At 44.7% G+C, this 26,336-nt stretch overlaps 1 protein-coding gene across 1 annotated transcript in view; it reads right to left on the bottom strand.

The window, feature by feature from the left end:
* The window catches only part of LOC121534565 (MAGUK p55 subfamily member 7-like), a 54,121-nt gene that overhangs the window by 6,211 nt on the left and 21,574 nt on the right, over nucleotides 1-26,336 (bottom strand). Inside the window, exons 6-16 of the mRNA XM_041841140.1 lie at nucleotides 25,070-25,204; nucleotides 22,639-22,720; nucleotides 22,191-22,276; nucleotides 21,934-22,014; nucleotides 21,337-21,533; nucleotides 20,735-20,799; nucleotides 18,357-18,368; nucleotides 18,116-18,160; nucleotides 14,391-14,561; nucleotides 4,845-4,925; nucleotides 3,710-3,803 (exon numbers count right to left, since the gene is read on the bottom strand). Of these exons, the coding sequence (XP_041697074.1) occupies nucleotides 3,710-3,803; nucleotides 4,845-4,925; nucleotides 14,391-14,561; nucleotides 18,116-18,160; nucleotides 18,357-18,368; nucleotides 20,735-20,799; nucleotides 21,337-21,533; nucleotides 21,934-22,014; nucleotides 22,191-22,276; nucleotides 22,639-22,720; nucleotides 25,070-25,204 (1,049 nt within the window). The remainder of the gene's footprint in view (nucleotides 1-3,709; nucleotides 3,804-4,844; nucleotides 4,926-14,390; nucleotides 14,562-18,115; nucleotides 18,161-18,356; nucleotides 18,369-20,734; nucleotides 20,800-21,336; nucleotides 21,534-21,933; nucleotides 22,015-22,190; nucleotides 22,277-22,638; nucleotides 22,721-25,069; nucleotides 25,205-26,336) is intronic.

Raw genomic sequence — 26,336 nt, 5'->3', positions numbered from 1 at the left:
CGTTAACTGCCTTGACTTCCAGTATCAGGACCTTCAAGTGGAATCCGGAGGCGGATCGAGCGTTTCTGGATTTGAAGAGGCGATTCACCAACGCACCGATTCTCTCTCAACCGGACACGGCCCGTCAGTTCGTCGTTGAAGTGGACGCGTCTGATGTGGGAGTTGGCGCCATCCTGTCGCAGCGATGCTCCACGGACAGTAAACTCCATCCCTGCGCCTACTACTCTCGTCGCCTTTCGCCTGCGGAGAGGAATTACGATGTGGGTAACCGGGAGCTTCTCGCGGTGAAACTTGCCTTGGAGGAGTGGCGCCACTGGTTGGAGGGGGTGGAGCAACCGTTTATTGTCTGGACTGACCACAAGAATCTTGCTTACGTGCAATCGGCTAAACGTCTCAACTCCCGTCAGGCCAGGTGGGCGTTGTTTTTCGGACGATTCAAGTTTTCCCTGACGTTCCGACCTGGATCTAAGAACGGCAAGGCGGACGCCTTGTCTCGGATGTTCTCCAAGACGGAGGAGAGTGGGTCCAAGACCGAGACAATTCTCCCCCGGAACTGCGTTGTGGGAGCTGTTAGGTGGAAGATTGAGGAGGAGGTGATGGCGGCTCTTCGGACGCAGCCCGGTCCCGGTAACGGTCCACCCGGGTCGGTTGTTTGTGCCTGAGTCGGTTCGTCCTGCGGTCCTCAAATGGTCCCACGCCAGCAAGATGGCTTGTCACCCTGGCGTGGCTCGGACGATGGCGTTTCTTCGCAGACGCTTTTTGGTGGCCTGCCATGGCCGAGGATACTCGGGGTTATGTTGCTGCCTGTCCAGTGTGTGCGCAGAATAAGGGTACCAATCGGCCCAGCTCTGGACTACTTCACCCCCTTCCTATTCCCCGGCGACCATGGTCGCATCTGGCCCTGGACTTTGTCACTGGGTTGCCCGCTTCTGAGGGGAACACGGTCGTTCTGACTATCGTGGACAGATTCAGCAAGTTCGCCCACTTTGTGCCAATTGCCAAGCTTCCCTCTGCCTCGGAGACGTCCGAGATCCTGGTTAGGGAGGTTTTCAGGGTCCACGGGTTGCCCAGTGATATCGTTTCCGACCGTGGCCCTCAGTTTACCTCTGCTGTCTGGAAGTCCTTCTGTTTGGCCATTGGAGCTACAGTCAGTCTCACATCTGGTTTTCACCCCCAATCTAATGGTCAGGCGGAGAGAGCCAACCAGAAGATGGAATCCACGCTACGCTGCCTGGCCTCTTCCAACCCCACCTCCTGGGTCTCTCAGTTGCCTTGGGTTGAGTATGCCCACAATACTCTCCCCTACATCGGCCACTGGGATGTCTCCCCTTCCAGTGCCTGTATGGCTACCAACCTCCCTTGTTCCCTTCTCAGGAGAAGGAGCTCTCAGTGCCTTCTGTTCAGGCCCATATTCGTCGTTGCCACCGGACCTGGCATCGGGCCAGAAAGGCACTCCTTAGAGTTTCGGACCGGTATCAGCTCCAGGCGAATCGTCGCCGGATCCCCGCTCCCACCTACACCATCGGAGATAGGGTCTGGTTGGCCACACGGGATCTTCCTTTACGGACTGAGTCTAGGAAGTTGTTACCGAAGTTCATTGGTCCGTTTGTGGTGGAGAAGGTGATCAATCCGGTGGCAGTTCGACTCAAACTCCCGAGGACGCTCAGAGTCCATCCCACCTTTCATGTCTCCTGCCTCAAGCCGGTTTTCCTCAGTCCTCTGTTGCCTCCTCCGCCTCCTCCTCCTCCTCCTCGGATGATCGGAGGTGGTCCTGCCTACACGGTGCGACGCATCATGGATTCCAGACGGCGGGGCCGGGGTTTCCAGTATCTCGTGGACTGGGAGGGGTATGGTCCTGAAGAGAGGAGTTGGATTCCGCGGCGACAGATCCTAGATGCTGACCTCATCCGTGACTTCTACCGCCTCCATCCTGGCGCTCCGGGAGTCCGCCCGGTGGCGTTCGTCGGAGGGGGGTACTGTAACGATCCCGGCAGTCTGAGTCGGGTCCTGTCTGTGGACTAGTTTTTCTGCTCGGGATCTCCAGTTTCCCGAGGGTTCTGGAACGCTCCGGGAGCTCTCTTGATTTCCGCACCTGCATCCCATCAGCAATCTGCACACCTGGTCCTGATCATCACCCTTCTTAGGCTCTGGCCTAACATCCATTCCCTGCCGGATCGTTAGCCATGAACAGTAGGTTTACCAGAGTATCAGTCTTAGAGCCTAGCGTTAGTTTTGTTGTTTTTGCACCTTGTTGGTTTGTTGCTTACTTACCCCCGTTTTGTTCCATCTGCAGTCACCCGTCCGGAACCTTCATCCAACCTCTGCCTGGTGGTCGGCGGCTGCCGACCCAGGATGGGATCAACCACTGCACCCCCAACAACTAATCAACGCCGCCCGCTCTGTTCCCTGGATTATTCAGCATCACTCTTGAATTTGTAAATAAACACTCACCTTCGTTTCAACTTACCTTGTCCTGGTCTGCTTCTGGGTTCTGGCTTAGCAACTCGTGACATAATGTTGCTAATTGTTTGAAGTGGCTAGTTTGACAGAACCAAAGTGTGGATTGCAGTCATTCCTTGTCCATAGACAGCTTTCAAGATAAACAAAATATGTAAAATAGCTGAACTTTCCCTTGAACTATTGGAATTTTCCTTAATAACATGTCATTCCTGATTAAGAAAAAATCCAAAAGTTATCTCGTTCCCTGTCGCTTGCTATCAGTTTTGGTTGTAATGAACTATCAACCCTTATACTTGCCTGCTACAGTGGTAATTACATTGATGTCTTCGCACTAAAAGACACACAAAAGGAGGATGGGAAAACAGGAATCCATCCCAGGTCATTACCTCCTTTCTTAATCTCCTGTCCTGGTTCAGCATTAGCGATAGTAAATGCCATGAAAACAATGGAATATCAGGCTCACTACTTCTCTCTGAGTAATGGCCTAAACTCGCCAAAGGCGAGAGTGCGAGGCATGTGTGTGATTTATTTTAGAATGCGGGTAGTCCCTCAATTAGAACGTGTCTCTATTTTTGCTTTTTATCGCTGGCGCTGTAGTCTCACAAAACAATACAAATGTTGTCATTATTCACTTTTGTTTTTGCTGATTTGAATTGGAAAAGGTAGCTAAGGGTTGAGGCTTTACCATACATGCTAAATTAGACCAATTCATCCACTTGAGGAAACACAACATCGCTATCAGCAAAGATGATTGGAGATATTGACTATCCTGCAGGCATACAGTCACTGCTCTGTCTGTCCCCTCCTTTCCACCCGCCTCGCTCTGCTTGCTCCGCCCACCCGCTTCTTGTGAGTTTTTCGCTTAAGATATAGCATTTTGCAGAGCCCTGGCTGTTCCAAACATCTTGGAATGGTAGCGTTTCAGCTAATCTCCCATGTTGCATATTAAATGGGAACCACCTGCTTGTTTTATTGTTCAATGACTAGATGCCTGAATGTGTCTTATCCAAGGCTCTTGTTAAATGGAATGCCAACAAAGGAAGTGCTCGTGTGGTAGCACTGCACTCAACATGCAAATATGCATTGTTGGTTAACACCTTACTCAAAAGGGTATAACTTACTAATAAAGTACTAACGTAGTAACAATAGATACTGCTAATTTCTTTAACCATATGATGATCACTGCCTATTGAACAGCATAATCAGTAAAGGTCTTTGGCTACTTTCTCTCCCATCAAGAAATACATACATGTGGTTGACGATGTCCATTTCAAACGTCTGCCTTGAGACAAAGTGGTACTCTACCCCATCTTTCTCCTGCTTCCTCTTCTCTCTCGTGGTGTCTAAAAGGGAGAACGTTGTAAATTACATTGTGGAGTAATGTTGTGAAAAAAGCATCACTGTGGGGAAGAAATAGAGCTGAATTTAAAATACACTAATCACAGTTCTAGAATCAGCTCGCCATACCCCAATTCAAACCGTGACCATTAGGAGAGCAAAAACAACCCTGACCCTAGATCCTGGCCTTAGGAGCAGTATAGTGAAACATGGTTTAGGATCCAGAGTTTAAACATATCAAAAGGTCAATTCTGGGACCTAACGTGGTTTAATAAATGTCCGCGCCTGCAGTGGAACGTGGCAGAGCTACAGGGGTGTTAGTCAGACCAGGAGACATCCCGAAAATCGGTATTTTCACGAAAACGTCTGTAGCGTCTGAACTGTTTGGGCTAAAAACTAATATGACCCTCTATGGGACTCTCATGAGACTCTCACGAACATGATGGTATTCTCTGTTTTGCTCTACGACCCCCACAAGCATGACGGGACTCGTCTGAAGTCGGTACGGCCGGTCTACCAACTTCTGTCTGTAGTGTCCGAAACGTTTGGGCTACACACTAACATGACCCCACCAGCAAAACGTGAGACTCTCACGAACACGTACATGTCGGCTGTTTTGCTCTAGGACGCCCACATGACTCACAAGACTCATCTGAAGGTAGCCTGGTACCAGTTTTAAAAATGAATGGAGGTACAGTATACAGTATATGGAAGTAGTTTAGTGCCAAAAAAAGGGGTTCAATATTATTATAATTTCCTGATCTTTCTTATATCGCTCAGATATACAGTAGGACAGACACTTCAAAACAAACTTCCTTTAGACTATCTGTTTTGCCATGTATGAATGCTATTCAATGTGTTTCTATGGGCTAAAAGCAGTAAGGCCAAGTTCAATGTTTAATTAAAAAATTACAAATAAATATGTCTGTATGCCTACAGAGGTCCTACAATTCTAAATGAAATAGCAAAATGATGCATGGTATGATAATCTTAAAACAATTCCATATGTTACCAAAAGGATGAGACTTTTAGGGGTTTTATCTCACGTGGAACAGTGACACCAAAGTGGTCAGGGTCCGAGAGCAGGAGTCTCCTCTTCAGCTTACTCAGTCCAACTCCATTGGGCCCTAAAGGGTTAACCACAACACATTATAGGTCAGCACCTCCATTGGGCCCTAAAGGGTTAACCACAACACATTATAGGTCAGCACCTCCATTGGGCCCTAAAGGGTTAACCACAACACATTATAGGTCAGCACCTCCATTGGGCCCTAAAGGGTTAACCACAACACATTATAGGTCAGCACCTCCATTGGGCCCTAAAGGGTTAACCACAACACATTATAGGTCAGCACCTCCATTGGGCCCTAAAGGGTTAACCACAACACATTATAGGCCAGCAACTTCATTGGGCCATAATAAAGTGTTAATTACCACAACACATTATAGGTCCATAATAAATTAGTTATATCAACAGCACTTTATAACAACAGTCAGCATATAGTGTACAAAAACACTCTCAAATCTCTACCTTTCATATTGTCAACCTGCACATTTACTCCATAATACCACCCTCTTAAATTACAAAGTGATCTTTATTCACATAAAAACATCAGAATGAACAATCCTCGAAATGAAAGAAGGCCTTTATCCTAGTGATCCAGCTGTGTTTCCCATCATTGACAGGATTGCGTGTCTGTGTGTGTCTGCGTGTGTGTGCGTGCGTGTCTGTGTGTGTGTGTGTGTGTCTGCGTGTCTATGTGCGTGAAAGAGAGAGGTTGATGCTATTTTGATTATAGACTGTGGCTTTACTGCTCCAGAGACCTTGCTTCTCTATCCAGGTGGTTCAGTATCTGCTCCATCTGTCCACAGACGCTCTGGAAAAGCAATATCGCCCCATCTAGATGAACTGAGAGCCATCTGCGATTCCTTCAATGACTCCACACAATATCAATGTCATGGCACGTCTTCGGACAGGATTGCATACACGCACACGCAGCATCTGGGAACATCTTTAGGGATCCGGGTTGCGTTCTGGAACATTCAATAGAGTGCAACGTACTGAGCATTGCAGATAGAAATGCCATGAATTTACAGTCAGCTGCCATGGTTCCATACCTCTACATGTCGGAGAGGCATGACTGTTTTGTGTAACGCAGGGTTCTTCAATTCCGGTCATGGAGGGCCGAAACACCTCTGTTTTTCATCCTCTCCTTCTAATCAGGGGCTAATTCAGACCTGGGACACCAGGTGAGTGCAATTAACTACCAGGTAGAAATAAAAAACAGGTCCCTCCAGGACCGGAATTGAAGAACCCTGGTGTAACGTATTTCTGTCTGATCGTTCCACAACGCTGTGCCCTACTGAACATTGCAGATAGAAATGCCATGAATAAAGCTGTGTCACGATCGTTGAGAGACGGGTCAGACCAAGGTGCAGCGTGGTATGCGTACATGTTTATTAAGACGAATAAACACTTGACAAAATAACAAAACAACGAAACGTGACGCTCAAACAGTGGCTACACACAACATGCCAAACACGAGTCAAGATCCCACAACAGGTAGGCAACCAGGCTACCTACGTATGAACCCCAATCAGAGACAACGAGCGACAGCTGCCTCTGATTGGGAATCACACCCGGCCAAACATAGAAATATCAAACTAGATCTACAACATAGAAATACAATAACATAGATCTCAACAGAAACTCACACCCTGACCCAACCAACAAGAGTTCTCTAGATCAGGGCGTGACAAGCTGCCATGTTTTTGCATGTTCACATCACGGGCCATAGACCGGTGCATCGTGGTTCAGCTTAATCGAATGCTGCCATTGACATTGGATGCTAGAAAGAGCGAGATTGAGAAAGAGTGTGTGTGTGTGTGTGTGTGTGTGTGTGTGTGTGTGTGTGTGTGTGTGTGTGTGTGTGTGTGTGTGTGTGTGTGTGTGTGTGTGTGTGTGTGTGTGTGTGCGTGTGCGCGTGCGTGTGCGTACGCGTCTGCGTGTGTGTATCTGCTCATAAATATCTAAATGAAACAGAAACGTCCACCTAATTATCAAACCTGATCCATCAATACACATTTGTCACTTGTGGAGGAGTGCCCAGGCAAGGTCTTCCCACTCATAAGAGATATATACATATATCTCCCTCCCCACTGATGACTTCTGGCAATGGTGGATGGAGTTGGTCCAACTCAATTACAGGGTGAAGTCTGGATTCAAACTTTGTTATTTTCTTTACATCCCTTATGTCTGGATGATGAGCTTCCCTGTCATTATCTGTGATCCTATTCACAGTCCAGCCCAGACCTGGGTTCAAATAGGATTTGTTTTCTCACAGAAACTGCGCTCGATTGAGCTTGTCTGGCACAAAGGAACCAATGGAATAGTCCCAAAAGTGGCGCTACAGACAGGCTCAAAGTAAATGATTCTGTGTGTGACGCAAAATAATATTCTCTCTTCAGTAACGACCAGAGGTTGCCAACAGATATGACATTACAAAAAAGCTCTCAGCAAATGCCTGAACCCCATAGGGAGAGACATCGTAAAAGATACAGACACCAGACTAGATTCCCTGGCCGTAGGAAAGCCCTGAAGGTGGGTTCCAAATATAATCTGTCTGAGAATATTTACATTAGTATGAAAGGAGTGCTTTCCGACAAAGACCACGCATTTGGTTGCCTAGATTTTATTGATTGAGCCGTTAATTAAATAGACATTAAATAAACATTAAATAAACTTTATCTGATCAGAGCCAGAATTAAATATGTGAGTGTAATTTAAGAATGATGACAGCCATGGATCAGACAGGAAACAGTTATCCACACCAAGAGTATGGCAAGGCCAATGCTAGATTTAACACCAAGGATGACCGTAGAAGAATTCTAAATAAGTGAAAACATTAAGTAACGTTCCTCAACATTTCCTTATAGTTTACATGTACTTGGTCTGGATTCCTTAGCTACACCAACAAACTTAGCAAACCTAGCACTCTCCAAATTTGGAGAGTTTCCCTATTGTTTATTGTCTTACACAGATCCCGCAACCCATTCTATAGACCAGGGTTTTCAAACATACGGCCCGCGGGTCCTATCTGACCAGCGGGGCGTTTTAATAAATAAAATATATATATTTTTTAAATAGATATACTGTAACAGTCAAAAGTTTGGACACACCTACTCATTCAAGTTTTTTTTTATTTATGTTTACTATTTTCTACATTATAGAATAATAGTGAAGAAATCAAAACTATGAAATAACACATATGGAATCATGTAGTAACCAAAAAAGTGTTAAACAAATCAAAATATATTTTATATTTGAGATTGTTAAAAGTAGCCACCTTTTGCCTTGATGACAGCTTTGCATTCTCTCATCCAGCTTCCCCTGGAATGCTTTTCCAACACTCTTGAAGGAGTTCCCACATATGATGAGCACTTGCTGGCTGCTTTTCCTTCACTCTGCGGTCCAACTCATCCCAAACCATCTCAATTGGGTTGAGGACAGGTGATTGTGGAGGCCAGGTCATCTGATGCAGCACTCCATCACTCTCCTTCTTGGTAAAATAGCCATTTCACAGCCTGGAGGTGTGTTGGGTCATTGTCCTGTTGAAAAACAAATGATAGTCTCACTAAGCCCAAACCAGATGGGATGGCGTATCGCTGCAGAACGCTGTGGTAGCCATGCTGGTTAAGTGTGCCTTGAATTCTAAGTAAATCACAGACAGTGTCACAAGCAAAGCACCCCCAACCATAACACCTCCTCCTCCATGCTTCACGGTGGGAACTACACATGCGGAGATCATCCATTCACCCACACTGCGTCTCACAAAGACACCAAAAATAAAAATCTCAAATAGTGTTTTTTGGATACTACATGAGTCCATATGTGTTATTTCGTCATTTTGATGTCTTCACTACTATTGTCCAATGTAGAAAATAGTAATAATAAAGGAAAACCATTGAATGAGTAGATGTGTCCAAACTTTTGACTGGTAGTGTATATACTGAACAAAAATATAAACGCAACATGTAGAGTGTTGGTCCCATGTTTCATGAGCTGAAATAAAAGATCCCAGAAATTGTCCATACGCACAAAAAGCTTATTTCTCTCCAACACAATGCCACAAATGTCTCAAGTTTTGAGGGACCGTGCAATTGCCATGCTGACTGCAGGAATGTCCACCAGAGCTGTTGCCAGAGAATTAAATGTTAATTTCTCTACCAACATTGTTTTAGATAATTTGGCAGTTCGTCCAACCAGCCTCACAACCGCAGAACACATGTAACCATTGGCTGGGCCTGGCTCCCCAGTGGGTGAAAAATATGAAAGCAACATGCAACAATTTCAATGATTTTACTGAGTTACAGTTCATATAAGGAAATCAGTCAATTGAAATACATTTACTAGGCCCTAATCTATGGATTTCACATGACTGGGCAGGAGCGCATCCATGGGTGGGCCTGGGAGGGCATAGGCCCACCCACTTGGGAGCCAGGCCCACCCATGGATGCGCTCCTGCCCAGTCATGTGAAATCCATAGATTAGGGCCTAGTAAATGTATTTCAGTTGACTGATTTCCTTATATGAACTGTAACTCAGTAAAATCATTGAAATTGTTGCATGTTGCTTTCATACTTTTGTTCAGTATATATAATTATACATATTATATTATTAGTTTGGGGGGTTTGGGGGTTGGACAAACTCAGTATACTTAAAAATTACTACAACCAAATCAAAACATGTAGAAATTATAATGGACATACATTCATACAGTTTCTTTGCTATGTCCCACTCGCTAATAATCACCGAAATGAAAACTAGAGACAGTCAGGGATCATCGAAAATTCAAAAACTATCTTTTGATTATTTTGATGGCGAGGACATATAACCAATTTTCAGTGCAGCCCTCCGGACCTCGTTGAAGAGCGAATGGGGCCCCCAGGGCAAAATGAGTTTGACACCACTGCTTTAGACAAAGAAGTCCTTTGGAGTGATCATGTTACAATTTAATTCCAACTCCACTGTAACCGTTTGTCACGATCGTCGGGAACAGAGGACCAAGGCGCAGCGTTGCAGGCAAACATACTCTTTAATTAGAGACACGATCAAAACAACAAACGATACGTGACAGTTCACGGTCTAACATCAACAGACTTGAAACAAGATCCCACAAACACAAATGGGAAACAGACAGTTTAAATATGGCTCCCAATCAGAGACAACCAACGACAGCTGACACTCGTTGCCTCTGATTGGGAGCCACTCAGGCCAACATAGAAATACACATACTAGATAAACAAATGAAATGCACACCCTGGCTCAACATACAAGTGTCCCCAGAGCCAGGGCGTGACAGTACCCCCCCCTAAAGGCGCGGACTCCGACCGCGCCCACCAAACACCACAGGGGAGGGACCGGGTGGGCACTCCGCTTAGGCGGCGGATCCGGCGCCGGGCCTGATCCCCGCTACCTCTCCAACCCCCCAAAGTACTCCTGGTCCGGTCTGGCCCCGCTGGCCGGAGCTGGACTGCACACTGGTGGAGCGGATTGCTCTAGCTCCGGCGTGAAGCATCTGACCGGTGCCGGACCAGCCACCGGTGGAACAGGCACGGGCCGTGCCGGACTGACGACGCACACCACTGGCTTGGTGTGGGGAGCAGGAGCGGGCCGCGCCGGGCTGACGAAACGCACCATTGACTTGGTGCGGGGAGCAGGAGCGGGCCGGACCGGGCTGACGAAGCGCACCACTGACTTGGTGCGGGGAGCAGGAACGGGCCGTGCCGGGCTGACGAAGCACACCACTGACTTGGTGCGGGGAGCAGGAACGGGCCGAGCTGGGCTGACGAAACGCACCACTGACTTGGTGCGGGGAGCAGGAATGGGCCGGACCGGGCTGACGACGCGCACCACTGACTTGGTGCGGGGAGCAGGAACGGGCGCGCCGGGCTGACGCAAACGCACCACTGATTTGGTGCGGGGAGCAGGAGCCGGGCCGGACCGGGCTGACGAAGCGCACCACTGACTTGGTGCGGGGAGCAGGAACGGGCCGGACCGGGCTGACGGCGCACCACTGACTTGGTGCGGGGAGCAGGAACGGACGTGCCGGGCTGACGGGCGCACCACTGACTTGGTGCGAGTAGCAGGAACAGGCCGGACCGTACTGGGAACACACACCACTGGCCCTACGTGGGGATCAGGAACAGGCCGGACCGGACTGGCAACACACGCCAGTACCTCTCGCCGTGCCTCTACATCCTCCTTCCCCCTGGTGACCAGTGACTCCCGTAACCTGGCGGCCTCCTGCTGCCCCCGTCGTCCCACGGCGTTAGCCCCCCTAAAAAATTTATGGGCTTCACTCCTACCCGTGGACCAGGTCTCCATGCTCCTCGCCAGCCTTTCGCCCTTCTGCCTCCACGTCAAGCCCCTCTCTTCCTCACATGGCTTGACCCAGTCGAGGAGGCGAAGGAGATCCGCTAGAGATCTCTCAGGCGCTGGCTCCTGGACTTGCTGCTTGGTCCAGTCTTGGTGGGATCTTCTGTCACGATCGTCGGGAACAGAGGACCAAGGCGCAGCGTTGCAAGCAAACATACTCTTTAATTAGAGACACGATCAAAACAACAAACGATACGTGACAGTTCACGGTCTAACATCAACAGACTTGAAACAAGATCCCACAAACACAAATGGGAAACAGACAGTTTAAATATGGCTCCCAATCAGAGACAACCAACGACAGCTGACACTCGTTGCCTCTGATTGGGAGCCACTCAGGCCAACATAGAAATACACATACTAGATAAACAAATGAAATGCACACCCTGGCTCAACATACAAGTGTCCCCAGAGCCAGGGCGTGACACCGTTCACGCTGTATGATGGCTGCTATGCCATATCTGCTTTTAGCAACCTTGGTGTATTTACACTAGCGTTGCTCCCTATTGGGTTAAATACAAACTGTCCATGGGAAGCCAGAAGTGAAATAAAATTGAATTTCAACTTACTGTGCCAGTGGGCAGGAAGGTTGGTCCTTCAAATGGGGGTAATTTGAGTCAAAATATCTAAACGAACATATTATTAAACAGACTTTCCAAAATGTGGGTCTGTTGTAGTCCCACTTCCTCTCTGCTTAAATTAAAAGTATTGCAGAAGTCTTGCAGGTGTGCCATATGTGCCAAAAAAAAATGAATAATTTGGGGGGGACTTTTATTTTGACATGAGGTAAGCAGAGAGCACCTTTTGGAATGTCTGTATAATTGGACGTTCCTTTAGATATTTTGTCTCAAATTCACCCTGTTTTAAGGAACAACCATCCTGCCCACCGGCACAGTAAGTTGAAACTGAATTTTATTTAACTTCTGGCTTCCCAAGGACAGTTCAGTTTTTAAACCCAATAGGAGGAAACACTAGTGTAAATACACGAGCGTTGCTAAAAGCAGCTAGCTATGGTGCATTAAGAAAATATTCAGACCCCTTGACTTTTTCTACATTATGTTACGTTACAGCCTTATTCTAAAATGGATTACATTGTTTTTCCCCCTCATCAATCTACACACAATACCCCATAATGACAAAGCAAAATCAGGTTTTTAGACATTTTTGCAAATGCATAAAAAAACTAACTGAAATATCACATTTACATAAGTATTCAGACCCTTTACTCAGTACTTTGTTGAAGCACCTTTGGCAGCGATTACAGCCTCGAGTCTTCTTGGGTATGATGCTACAAGCTTGGCACACCTGTGTTTGGGGAGTTTCTCCCATTCTTCTCTGCAGATCCTCTCAAGCTCTGTCAGGTTGCATTGGGAACGTCGCTGCACAGCTATTTTCAGGTCTCTCCAGAGATGTTTGATCGGGTTCAAGTCTGGGCTCTGGCTGGGACACTCAAGAACATTCAGTGACTTGTCCCAAAGTCACTCCTGCGTTGTCTTGGCTGTGTGCTTAGGGTCGTTGTCCTGTTGGAAAGTGAGCCTTTTCCCCAGTCTGAGTGCTCTGGAGCAGGTTTTCATCAAGGATCTCTCTGTACTTTGCTCCATTTATCTTTCCCTCGATCCTGACTAGTCTCCCAGTCCCTGCCGCTGAAAAACATCCCCACAGCATGATGCTGCCACCACCATGCTTCACCGTAGGGATGGTGCCAGGTTTCCTCCAGACATGACACTTGGCATTCAGGGTTCAATCTTGGTTTCATCAGACCAGAGAATCTTGTTTCTCATGGTCTGAGAGTCCTTTAGGTGCCTTTTGGCAAACTCCAAGCGTGCCTTTTACTGAGGAGTGGCTTCTGTCTGGCCACTCTACCATAAAAGCCTGATTTATGGTGTGCTGCAAAGATGGTTGTCCTTCTGGAAGGTTCTCCCATCTTCAAAGAGGAACTCTGGAGCTCTGTCAGAGTGACCATTGAGTTCTTGGTCACCTCCCTGACCAAGGCCCTTCTCCCCCGATTGCTCAGTTTGGCCGGGCGGCCAGCTCTAGGAAGAGTCTTGGTGGTTCCAAACTTCTTCCATTTAAGAATGATGGAGGCCACTGTGTTCTTGGGGACCTTCAATGTAGCAGAAATGTTTTGATACCCTTCCCCAGATCTGTGCCTCGACACAATCCTGTCTCGGAGCTCTACGGACAATTCCTTCGACCTCATGGCTTGGTTTTTGTTCTGACATGCACTGTCAACTGTGGGACGTTATATAGACAGGTGTGTGTCTTTCCAAATCATGTCCAATCAATTGAATTTACCACAGGTGGACTCCAATCAAGTTGTAGAAACATCTCAAGGATGATCAATGGAAACAGGATGCAACTGAGCTCAATTTTGAGTCTCATAGCAAAGGTTCATTTCTAAAAACCTGTTTTCGCTTTTTCATTATGGGTTATTGTGTGTAGATTGACGAGGAACAAAATTAATTTGATCAATTTTAGAACAAGGCTGTAATGTAACAAAATGTGGAAAAAGGGGAGGGGTCTGAATACTTTCCGAATGCACTATATACCCAAGCATGAACATGCTGCACCTACTAAACCTACCCAAGCTTTATATGTCCGTATTGGTCTTTATATGGCTGTTTTGGTCTTTATATGGCTGTATTTGTCTTTATATGGCCGTTTTGGTCTTTATATGGCTGTATTGGTCTTTATATGGCTGTATTGGTCTTTATATGGCTGTATTTGTCTTTATATGGCTGTTTTGGTCTTTATATGGCTGTATTTGTCTTTATATGGCCGTTTTGGTCTTTATATGGCTGTATTGGTCTTTATATGGCTGTATTGGTCTTTATATGGCTGTATTGGTCTTTAAATGGTTGTGTTGGTCTTTATATGGCTGTATTGGTCTTTATATGGGCTGTATTGGTCTTTAAATGGCAGTATTGGTCTTTATATGGCTGTATTGGTCTTTATATGGCTGTATTGGTCTTTGTATGTCTGTATTGGTCTTTATATGGCTGTGTTGGTCTTTATATGGCTGTGTTGGTCTTTAAATGGCTGTATTGGTCTTTATATAGCTGTATTGGTCTTTAAATGGCTGTATTGATCTTTATATAGCTGTATTGGTCTTTATATGGCTGTATTTCTTGGTATAGGATTGTCTCCTACTCACCAACCAGCAGGACCAGCCGACGGCCCTCTTTGGGGTCCCTGCAGTACGGGGCCACCTCCAGGTAGGTGGGGGTCTGCGTGACTCCTCCCATCTCCTGGCTCTTCCTTTTAGACTCAACACTCCCACTCCTACTGCCTCTCCTGCCCAGCCTGAAACTCCTCCTCAGACCAGCTGCAGGGAAAGAGATACCTGTCACACACCTGTCACTGTTTGCATGTGTGTGGGGATGGGTGTGTGTGAATGTTTCTTTCAATGTCTGTGTCTGTGAGTTCTAACAGTCAAATCAAATGTCTCACCAGAGGCAGCACATGCAACAGAGCAAAATAACACAGTATTAGATGTTAGGCAGTTGGCAGCTAAATGTTGTACATGAATCCTACTGCATATTGTGAACATATTTAATGTAAACACAACACTTAAGTACAGGGAGGGCACTGTTTGAGTGAAATGAATAATTTAAAATGATAGAATTATGTGTGTTGGAGGCCGCATGTGCCAGGAGCAGAAGAAAACTAATGGGGTCCAATGGAATAGAGCAAACATAAGTTATGATTAAATAAAACTTGTTCACAGTGTTGTACAATATCTACCTCTTATTCTACTAATTTAGCTTGATTGCCATAGAAAATATGACTTATTTTGTAGTCGTGGTCAAAAGTTTTGAGAATGACACAAATACTAATTTTCACAAAGTTTGCTGCCTGAGTTTTGATGATGGCAATTTGCATATACTCCAGAATGTCATGAAATGATCAGATGAATTGCAATTAATTGCAAAGTCCCTCTTTGCCATGAAAATGAACTTAATACCAAAAAAACATTTCCACTGCATTTCAGCCCTGCCACAAAAGGACCAGCTGCCATCATGTCAGTGATTCTCTCGTTAACACAGGTGCGAGTGTTGACGAGGACAAGGCTGGAGATCACTCTGTCATGCTGATTGAGTTAGAATGACAGACTGGAAGCTTTAAAAGGAGGGTGGTGCTTGAAATCATTGTCTGTTAACCATGGTTACCTGCAAGGAAACACGTGCCGTCATCATTGCTTTGCACAAAAAGGGCTTCACAGGCAAGGATATTGCTGCTAGTAAGATTGCATCTAAATCAACCATTTACCGGATCATCAAGAACTTCAAGGAGAGAGGTTCAATTGTTGTGAAGAAGGCATCAGGGCGCCCAAGAAAGTCCAGCAAGCGCCAGGACCGTCTCCTAAAGTTGATTCAGCTGTGGAATCGGGGCACCACCAGTGCAGCGCTTGCTCAGGAATGGCAGCAGGCAGGTGCGAGTGCATTTGCACACACAGTGAGGCAAATTCTTTTGGAGGATGGCCTGGTGTCAAGAAGGGCAGCAAAGAAGCCACTTCTCTCCAGGAAAAACATCAGGGACAGACTGATATTCTGCAAAAGGTACAGGGATTGGACTGCTGAGGACTGGGGTAAAGTCATTTTCTCTGATGAATCCCCTTTTCGATTGTTTGGGGCATCCGGAAAACACCTTGTCCGGAGAAGACAAGGTGAGCGCTACCATCAGTCCTGTGTCATGCCAACAGTAAAGCATCCTGAGACCATTCATGTGTGGGGTTGCTTCTCAGCCAAGGGAGTGGGCTCACTCACAATTTTTCCTAAGAACACAACCATGAATAAAGAATGGTACCAACACATCCTCCGAGAGCAACTTCTCCCAACCATCCAAGAACAGTTTGGTGACGAACAATGCCTTTTCCAGCATGATGGAGCACCTTGCCATAAGGCAAAAGTGATAACTAAGTGGCTCGGGGAACAAAACATCAAAATTTTGGGTCCATGGCCAGGAAACTCCCCAGACCTTAATCCCATTGAGAACTTGTGGTCGATCCTCAAGAGGCGGGTGGACAAACAAAAACCCACAAATTCTAACAAACTCCAAGCATTGATTATGCAAGAATGGGCTGTCATCAGTCAGGATGTGGCCCAGAAGTTAATTGACAGCATGCCAGGGCGGATTGCAGAGGTCTTGAAAAAGAAGCGTCAACACTGCAAATATTGACTCTTTGCATAAACTTAATGTAACACTTATGGAATGCTTGTAATTATACTTCAGTATACCATAGTAACATCTGACAAAAATATCTCATAACACTGAAGCAGCGAACTTTGTGAAGACCAATACTTGTGTCATTCTCAAAACTTTTGACCACGACTGTAGGATTGAATGTTCTTTCACGCATCACTTTAATGAAAACAGAGCCCATGCCATGTGAACGTGGTCTGGCCCGGATTGGCATGTCCTCCATGGTGTAACTGCCCGCTATAGTATGAGTTTCACCGACTTTATCAAAGACCCTTTTGTCAGACAGTCAGCACAGTTGGAAGAGGGTGGCAGAGCTCAAATTAAACCAATATCAGATTTGATTAATTTGATTACAGCGACATCAGGATATTCATGTAGTTTAAGGAAATAGGATATTGAGCATGCTGAAAACAATCTCCAAGACGCTGTCACCAAGGGTCAGTCTGATAAATGATCGACAGAATCTAAAATAGGAAAAATAACTGTTATGTATTTCTCTTCTAGCTGCACTGCCAAACACCCTCCGTATAGTACTGTACTGTTCTGAACATACTAAAACCTATGCAGTCAGTGCATGTATTATTTTGCTTCACTTTCAAATTCAAACTTCCTCCTACAGTACTAAACTACTATGAAGTGCACACTACATCCTCCATCACTCTGAAGTTTACCTATGTTCCTTTTCCCTCTAAATCATCTAGAGTACTTCAGTGCACTTCACATGTAGTGCACGCGCATGTCATCCCCCACTAGTTCCTCCTCTCCAGTATCTCCTCTTCCAAATTCTATGTAGCTAGTGTGCAGTCAGTCGTGTGGCATCCATTAAACAATCAATAGCACTTTGGAGCTGAGACTCAGAGAAAGTACAGAGCGCTACCACATCCTGTTTTGGAATCTGGACAGAGACTACACATGTGCAGCACAAAGATATGACATGTTGTAACTTCAGTAGCCAATAATAAACAACACCTGACACTTAACTCAGTCAAACCTGAACCAGGAGTGCAAAATCATACATGAGGATGCCATTGACATCAAATATGCGGGTATCTATTCAAATATGCGGGTATCTATTCAAATATGCGGCTATCTATTCTTCTCAAGATCTTGCTGCTTAAAACCTAATAATGCACCTGTGACCATGAACAAGGATCAGACAGCTACCCATTGTTTCTATTATTCTGTCTGGCAAATGCATTATAAGTTTCGATAAAGCGGAACACACAGACACACATTCTCTCTCTCTCACACACACACAAACACATTGACACACACACTATTGCTAAACCGACATCAAACACATCCAACGGATCTGGAGAAATGGGGGAAATGATCTGGCTGTTTAAACCTCGATGGCGTTCCTTGGCTTCCCCTATAGCTCTGGGGAGCACATACTGATTGAATAATCTGGTTTGTAAATAGAGCTTTTTTTTCAAACCAGAAATGGACTGGCCATATGGCAGTTCGGGAAAATGCCAGATGGGCTGGTCCATCTTTAGCCTAATGGTCCTCTCTAAAAATGGGCCGGTGTGTTAGAAATGCCCTGGTCGATTTCTGGTTCCAGTCCGTCTCTGGTTCAACCCCTGCTTGGTTTTTCATTCCGTGTCTGGATCTTATTGGTAGTAATGAGTTGATACCTTTTCCAGGGTTAGGGATGAGGAAAATGTAACATCTCACCGATGTGGATTCCAGTAATAGCTCCATAGTCTGCATCCTCCACCACTGGAGAGAGAGAGAGCAGAACACGGGAGAGAAAAGGATGGATCAAGGAACAGAACCTTGTGACATCATTTTAATTCCTAATCAAATCAGTACAGTTCATTACTTTTAAATTTTTTTAAACACAGAGAGTATTTTTTTTACATTGTTCGATAGGACAAAAAGGGAAACAAGACCAACTATGACAAGCAAGCAGTACCTTCCTCCTTGTCTGAGCAGCATGGATACAAAACAAGACAAGTGAATCATGGAGACAGTAGTTAGTTATGTCTCTACACAGATGAAGGAAGAATTAGAAAAGAGTGATTCATAAAAAGGCCCATAAAGCAGGGGTCGACATCAGGCAGTCCAAGGGCCAAAATCAGGCCACGAGTGATTTTTGGGGGCCCACAAAGTTTTTAGTCAAAATAATAAGAATACAAAAATGTTGGTTAAAAAAAGCCTGTAAAATCACCAGGAATTCAGCTAAAAATGTGTTTAATTTAGGAAATCTGTTCCCAAGTATTCCCACAAATAAAAAAGAGATATGTGATTGTGTCTCAATCAAGGTATGACATTATTGTTATTTTCAAATACAATCTATTTTTCGGCTTAGTTGTGGTCAATTTGCAGTGTACAAATTATTATATTTATTTTCCGGCCCCCGACCATTCGCTCCGGCATTTTGAACCATTTAATGTGTCTGAAGGTACAAACTCTGCCTACTCGGCGTGCCCGGAGAGCAAATCAAGTGCACCTATAGACCTACCGCTAGCCAATTGGTTTGCTTAGATCACAGTATCAAAATAAGTTGATACTGTGATTTAAAAACGTCTAAAACCATGACTAGAGAGAGACTGTCAAGGAATACAGAAAAGAGCTGCTGTTTTTATGAGTGAGTTCATGTTAAAGTTTTTATTCAGCACTGTCCACACTTTTTGTTCAACACTTTTATAAGCCATGAAATGCACTCCTCCACTCATGCTGCATCCAGCATTGCAGCTTCAATGAATGAGCAGCAATGTGTATCGATAGGCTTGCGTTATAATTATTAACGGCTGTGTGTTTTTTAATATCAAGTGATATTTTACTTTCTCTTGTCATAGAAGTAACAACATGAATTTGTGCATGCGCCAGCATGCTTCCCATGCGAAACAGTTCGGAACAGTTCATGTATACTATATTGTGACAACATTTTGTGAAGTTTTTGTTTGTTTTGGTCTTTGGCAAGGGTTTTCTCGGTTGTTCATGCACACAATTGTTTTCTCGAGGCAAGTCGAAGTTCGGGAGCCGAAGTCTACGCCCCTTCGTCAGTCATTGGTCAACAGTAGGGATTCCTCAATGAAGTGTTTGTTGTCATTCAACGATAGACGACTTGTTTCCATGCAAGTTTTTTCACTTGAGAAATACTGCACCAAAGATGTAAAATTGTGTGACTAAGATCTCCTTAACAAAAACGTCAGAATTCATGACAGATTTCTTGCGTTATCTTAGAATAATTCGGACTACTTTGAGGAAGTGTATACTGGCTACGGCATCTCAAGATGGACAAACAGTTCTATTGCCGCTTTTTCTCGTTTTTCAAGCAAAGGTCTTTTAAAGGAGTATGCAAGCACACTCGTTCGGTTCGCCTACTAGGCGCCAGCCGAACCTAAGCATGCGGAAGCCTTCACTATTAATGGAGAGGAGAGAGCTGAGGGACGGTCCGACGGTAAGAGGCGGGCCCTCTGATGCTCTCCCTCCGCTGAGACTGACCATCAGATTCAGGCACAATCAGTCCAGTAAAATAAAGAAAGCACATTATTTCAATTTATGCTCACTCAGCTTTGCCTCACAAGTAACACAACAAATTACAATCTATCCTTTACCAGTGTGATCATAAACCTCAAGTTTTGAAATATCATTTTTAAATGGTCTGAGAAGAACAACATTGGCAGGGCAATTCAAGCATAGCCAATATGCAGTGATAATGTACTGGGCATATAGCCTACTACAAACCTCATAGCTACAGAACTGTTTTTAAGTCAAAAAAATAATAATCTGAGCAGTAGATCTCAGCCGTCATTTTGACTCAGAAAGTGATCTCGGCTCAGAAAAGTTTGGGGACCACTGCCCTAGATTAACTATTCAAGACCCAACAGTTGCTACCATTTGGGAAACACTGACGTAGAACATAGTGCTTGACTATGTTAACTGATTAACTGATCTGCTCCTGAGATAATTAATTTTGTATTGCAGTATAGTATTTTAAAGTATTGTGTATTTAACCCAGATCTGGACCCGTATCCAAACAGAATAGAAAATGGGTTGTAAGTGCTGAGAATAGAGACTTCTTTCACCTACTCTTATGGGTAAAAATAAAAGCTATGTCTTAAAACAGGTTTTAACAGGATTCCTAGGACCTTTTCTGAGACGCTTTGTGGATACGGCCCTTGGTGCGATCCTAAGGGATTCCCTTCAACATGTGGCATTGCCCTTACGTGTGACTTTCACCTTGACCTTCAGGTATGACCTTAGATTTTCACCCTTTGTCCTGGGGAGAGTGTTACATTACTGTTTTATTCCCTGCAGGTGGGGGTTTACTGGAGAGATCATCACCTGTCAGTCTTTTTTGGACTCTCTGAGGTTTAAATAAGGCTTTGGGCCGCTGGAGAGCGACTCTCCTAAGGGAAGGAAAAAGAGAACAACAGTTATGTATACAGTACCATTACCTGAGTTAACCATTTTGGGTGCCATAATGGATCAGGCTAGGGATAATGTTCCTCAAACCTCGATTTGTCTAGTTTTCAGTTTATCAAAGGGTTCCGAACTCCAGGTTAACCCTCCTTGACCACTGAATTATGATCTGAGGAGGATTTTTTTTTTTACTGTTGTTAAAACCTTTCTGGAGTTTCATGCTTGACTGAAAACATTCAAATTTAGAAGACCATAGAAACTGGGGACTTTACTGTGTTCTCATCTTCTAATTGTACATTCATATACTGTTCTCGTGTTAGAGATGTCATCTCAAGGTGATATAGACGTACAATAGCTGTTTGTATTGCTGTCAAATAACTCTTTTCGAGTTAAAAAAACGGTTAAGATTGGAGTTAAGAAAACTATCCCTTTAAGTTATCAAATAAAGTCAAACTAACACAAAGCTGATGTGAGGGTAGTTATAAATGGCTGTGCATGGATTGACCATGGACATGGAGGCCCACCTCTCCTGAAGTTGCCTGGAGGGGATGAGTCCTGCTCGGGAGTTGCTGTCACCATGACGACAGGCCTGCCACCAGGTGTCGTCCTCCTGGCTAACGATCTGAAGGACGTCCCCCCTCTTGAACCCCAACCCCGCCTGTCTGCAGGGGATGGCGGGGTCCTCCTCAGGGTTGTAGTCAAAGAGCGACCGCACAAATAACTGAGAACAACAACAAAAAACACAAGAGCTTTACTTCATTAAAAAAATTTGACCAGATAGGTGCAATGAAATATGTTAATTTACAAGGACAGCGATAGTAGTACGGCGCCCCTGGAGCAAATTAAGGTTAAGTGCTTTGCTCAAGGGCACATCGGCAGATTTTTCACCTTGTCTCGGGCTCAGGTATTCGAACCAGCAACCTACGGTTACTGGCCCAACGCTCTAACTGCTATGCTACCTGCCGCCAATGGTTCAACAATAGCGTCTTGAACATCCTAGGAGAAAGTGCTGTGAAGGTGGTGTGGCGGTGTATGGTTTTCATGTTGCTATCTTATACTCTGATGCTGTCATTTGCCTGAAATGTCAAAGAACCAATGTAAGCAGAGCACGATAGCTTTACCATAGTCTCATTGGCTGACAGCTCTTCCTTGGTGCCAGGTACCGGTATCACTTTAAACGTCACCTCTCCCTGCGATTGAGCCTGGCACGAAAATAATCACAAAATGTAGACTTGACTGACACACAGACATGTACACATTAAACCACACAAATACATCCGGGATGTACACACAATGATCCAAGCTAACAAGCAGCTAGACACTAGCCTCACTTGGCCAGACTTACAGACTGAAACAGACCAAACACACACACACACACCAGAATAGGAATGATTTCCTCCGGTGTCTTATCCTCCATTGGGACTCCATTGACTTCCCTTAGCTCATCGCCCTCATGAATCAGACCTGCAAAATATCTTTGATTTCAGATCACTGATTTCTCTGAAACGGTTTATAAATGTATGATTACACTGTTATTACATTGTATATATGTAAAGGACATCATGCTGCTTGCTTAGTGAGTACCATTTCCCCCTTATATGGCCCATACCTGGCAATAACTCGGGACCTCTGCCTTGCGAGCACACGTGACCACCCTCCTGAAGCGTCTTACCAGTTGGCGCCACTCAAAAAGCTAGCTATTTGCTGGCGCAAGTGGGGACACTTCAGGCTGAGGAGTAAGCTTCACACATCCCCATGTGCTACATAGTCATATATTATCGATATAATGTCATTGTTCATGAATTCACTTTCTAAATGATTTTTACCACTTCTGTCTGCAGCACCCCCTCTCATGATCCTTGCTACAACTATAGCTCCAGTGGATTCATCCCTCTTTATGGTGGCCCCCTGAAAGAGAGAGAGAGAGAGAGAGAGAGAGAGAGAGAGAGAGAGAGAGAGAGAGAGAGAGAGAGAGAGAGAGAGAGAGAGAGAGAGAGAGAGAGAGAGAGAGAGAGAGAGAGAGAGAGAGAGAGAGACAGTGAGAGACAGAGAGAGACAGAGACAGAGAGACAGAGAGAGAGAGACAGAGAGAGAGAGAGAGATAGAGAGACAGAGAGACAGAGAGAGACAGAGAGAGACAGAGACAGAGAGAGACAGAGACAGAGAGAGACACAGAGAGAGAGATAGAGAGACAGAGAGACAGAGAGAGACAGAGACAGAGAGACAGAGAGACAGAGAGACAGAGAGACAGAGAGAGACAGAGACAGATGGATAAACAAAGGGAGCGTGAAGAAAAAGAGGAGGGATGAGAAAGTGAGTGAGGGCCAGAAAGATATAGAGATGCAATCATACAACAAGTTCTTCATTGATGTTAATAACAGAGAAAAAAAATAATGTCTGCGCACGTTTGCTGCTCCCAATAAGCAATCTTCTAATAAAGCCATGAACATTGATGCTGTTACCCCAGGCCATAAATGTCACTTAATTTGCCACTGCAATTTGTTTAGAGACAGAACCATTTTGGCAGTGTGTGATGGACACAATCACATATCTGGAGAGGTTATCCCACATCTTTTTTTTACCAGATGTTATCAATGGGTGGAAAAACACAATGGGAACAGAGCATCTCATGCCGTTACCAACGATCAGGTCACGCCAGGGTGGAGCACTTTGCATTACGGATTAGAAAGATGGCGGCATGTTGCATCAATAAAACAGATCCAGTCTTAAAAAGGTCAGCACTAAACTTCCATACGTATACGTTTGGTAATACTTATCAGTCTGCATAACGGTATGTTTTCTATTATTGGCCGAAAATACCATCCAACCTCGATCGTTCACACACACACACACACACACACACACACACACAAAGAGAGAGACGCACACACACAACAATGCTCGAACTCTGCAATGTGTCACTAGATATATGGCAGCAAAGATATGGAAGAATTGACTCTCCAAAGCTTGAGTATGGAAAGACTTTGCAGCCCCCAGGTTTTTCTATATCCCTGCTCATTATGTTGTCTTTCCATCTTGGGGCTTTTGTCATGGTTACACCTTTGCTTGTGTGGCTTCCATGGACTTGGTTGTGTGGCTACAATTTATCTCAGGACCCAGAAACAAATCAGCTACTTAGGCTATAAAAGCTATTTTATATGGCTTTAACCCTCAGCACATGTCCCATATTGTTGCAGAATGAGCCAACCTGGCCTCAGGGCAATTTGCATGATTTGGGATGTTTATTTTACCCCTTTTATATGTAGACAAAAACCTGCAATCTTTACCATACAAACTTCTTTATACCGCCTTTTCTTTATATCTGAACGGTGTAGGGGGTACAAATCGCGGTACAGTAAAACCCGCCAAGGGACCTAGACATGATTGCAGTATTTTCTTAAAAGAGATCATTCAGAAGTGGCATTGGCACGCACTAGGCTCTTATGCGCTGCGACTCTCACGTCCTGACGCACAATGCTCACTTGGGTGTACCACTTCCTGCCTCTGTTTCCAACCCCTCCCACCCTCCCCAGTGCCGGCTACACACAGGGATGTATATAACGGGGTATACTGGCAAGAAAGTGGTAAAAATTGGACTGTTCTATTTTTTTTTTACAGGTAACATACCGTGAATTCTGTCTGAAATACTGTAGGTATTTGTGTCCCTCCATTTAGTAAGATATGTTAGGTTACGTTACATTACGAATGGAATAACGGTCGTACAATTGCATACAAATTGGAGGACGTATAGACGGGTGCAATAAAACTAATGCGTGCGCAACTTTGGGGCAAAAGAACTGTCAACTCCAAAGGATTATTGACAACGTGAACTATATTTAGTCTCCAAATATTTATTGAAAACATAAATACATTTACACAATAAGCACTTGAATTGGAGGCCAGGCTGCTTGTTGCTTTGTTAGCATTTGTGGCTAATGTTAGCAGCTAATGTAGCGAGAATTCACGTATCGGTTAGGAGAATAAGGTTAGGGTTAGAAACGGGTTAGGTCAAATGTTACATTTGTCCCCGACAAGATTCGAACCCGCAAACTTTGGGTTGCCAGACAGTCACATTATACGCCCACCCACCTCCTTTTATTTAATTTGTAACGTAACGTAACAAAATGTTACACAAAATGGAGGTGCACAAATGTAAGTAAAATATCCCATGTATGGCACCGATTTCAGGCTGCATGAGCACAATCCTAACTAGAGATCTCAATTAAGGATTCATCCCTACGCCCATGATCCACTCACCAGTGGCTCCTGGCTTTTGACCAGGCTTATAATCTTCACAGAGTCCTCATCCTCTTCCTCGATGTCATCAGGTAGGGGTGGCAGCTCGGGGTCATAACCTTTCTGTGCTACTGTGTCGTGAACAGAGAGAAGGCCCTGGACAGAGAACATTAGAAAACAGCGAGAGTAGCTTTTCATATACAGCGGGGTTTGAATTTACTGACACCCTTGATAAAGATGAGCAAAAATGACTGTATAAAATAAATAATTCAAATACTGAGCTATATTGTGTGCTCAAAAAATTGGGAAGTTATATTATTTTATACTAATACAGTTGCTCAGAGAAAGAGGTTTTGTTTAAAAAGTAATATTTGTATTTCTCAAAAATGTAGGGGTCAAAATTATTGACACCCCTGTTTTCAATACCTTTCAATACCTCACCCTGCGAGGTTAACGGCACTGAGCCTTTTTCTAAAACGCATTCTCATTTCGACGCCAAACCTACCACTGGTGTGCATGGCCAAAGAGCACTATTTTCACGTCATCTGACCAAAGCACCGGTTGGGCGCCGAAGACGTGGATGTCGATTAAGGCAGCCCTCCGCACCTCTCTGATTCAGAGGGGTTGGGTTAAATGCGGAAGACACATTTCAGTTGAATGCATTCAGTTGTACAACTGACTAGGTATCCCACTTTCCCTTTCCAATCCAAGTGCCAATGCCGTTTAGCAAACTCCAGGCGTTTACATTTGTTGGATGACATGAAAATAGAGCTCTTTGGTCACTCACACCAGTGGTGGATTCGGTGTGGAAATGAGAATGCATGAGCAGAAAATAACCCCATACCTACTGTAAAATATGGTGGTGGATTTTTGATGTTATGGGGCTATTTCGCTTCCACTGTTTCCGGGGCCCTTGTAAAGGTCAACGGCATCGAGAACTTTACCCAGTACGAAGATATTTTAGCCAAAAATCTGATTGCCTCTGCCAGAAGGCTGAAACTTGGCCATAAGTGAATCTTCCAGCAAGACAATAACCCTAAGCACACGTCAATTATTTGAATTATTTATTTTATACTTTCATTTTTGCTCATCTTAATCAAGGGTGTTAATAATTTTGCACCCTGTATGTATTAGTGGCGGTCGGTCCAGGTAGGAAGGAAAGAATCCATATATCTATCCATACTTTAATCTATCTATCTGTCTGTTTGTGATACATCTGTCCATAGTCATAAGAATTAAAAGGCCAATACAATACAATATAATACTGGTCAGTTCATAACAGGTTAAA

Source organism: Coregonus clupeaformis, chromosome 21, assembly GCF_020615455.1.
Source record: "Coregonus clupeaformis isolate EN_2021a chromosome 21, ASM2061545v1, whole genome shotgun sequence".
NCBI classification, from domain to species: Eukaryota; Metazoa; Chordata; class Actinopteri; order Salmoniformes; family Salmonidae; genus Coregonus; species Coregonus clupeaformis.
The sequence above is the reverse complement of the archived record's forward strand: the minus strand, read 5'-3'. Positions and strand labels throughout refer to the sequence as shown.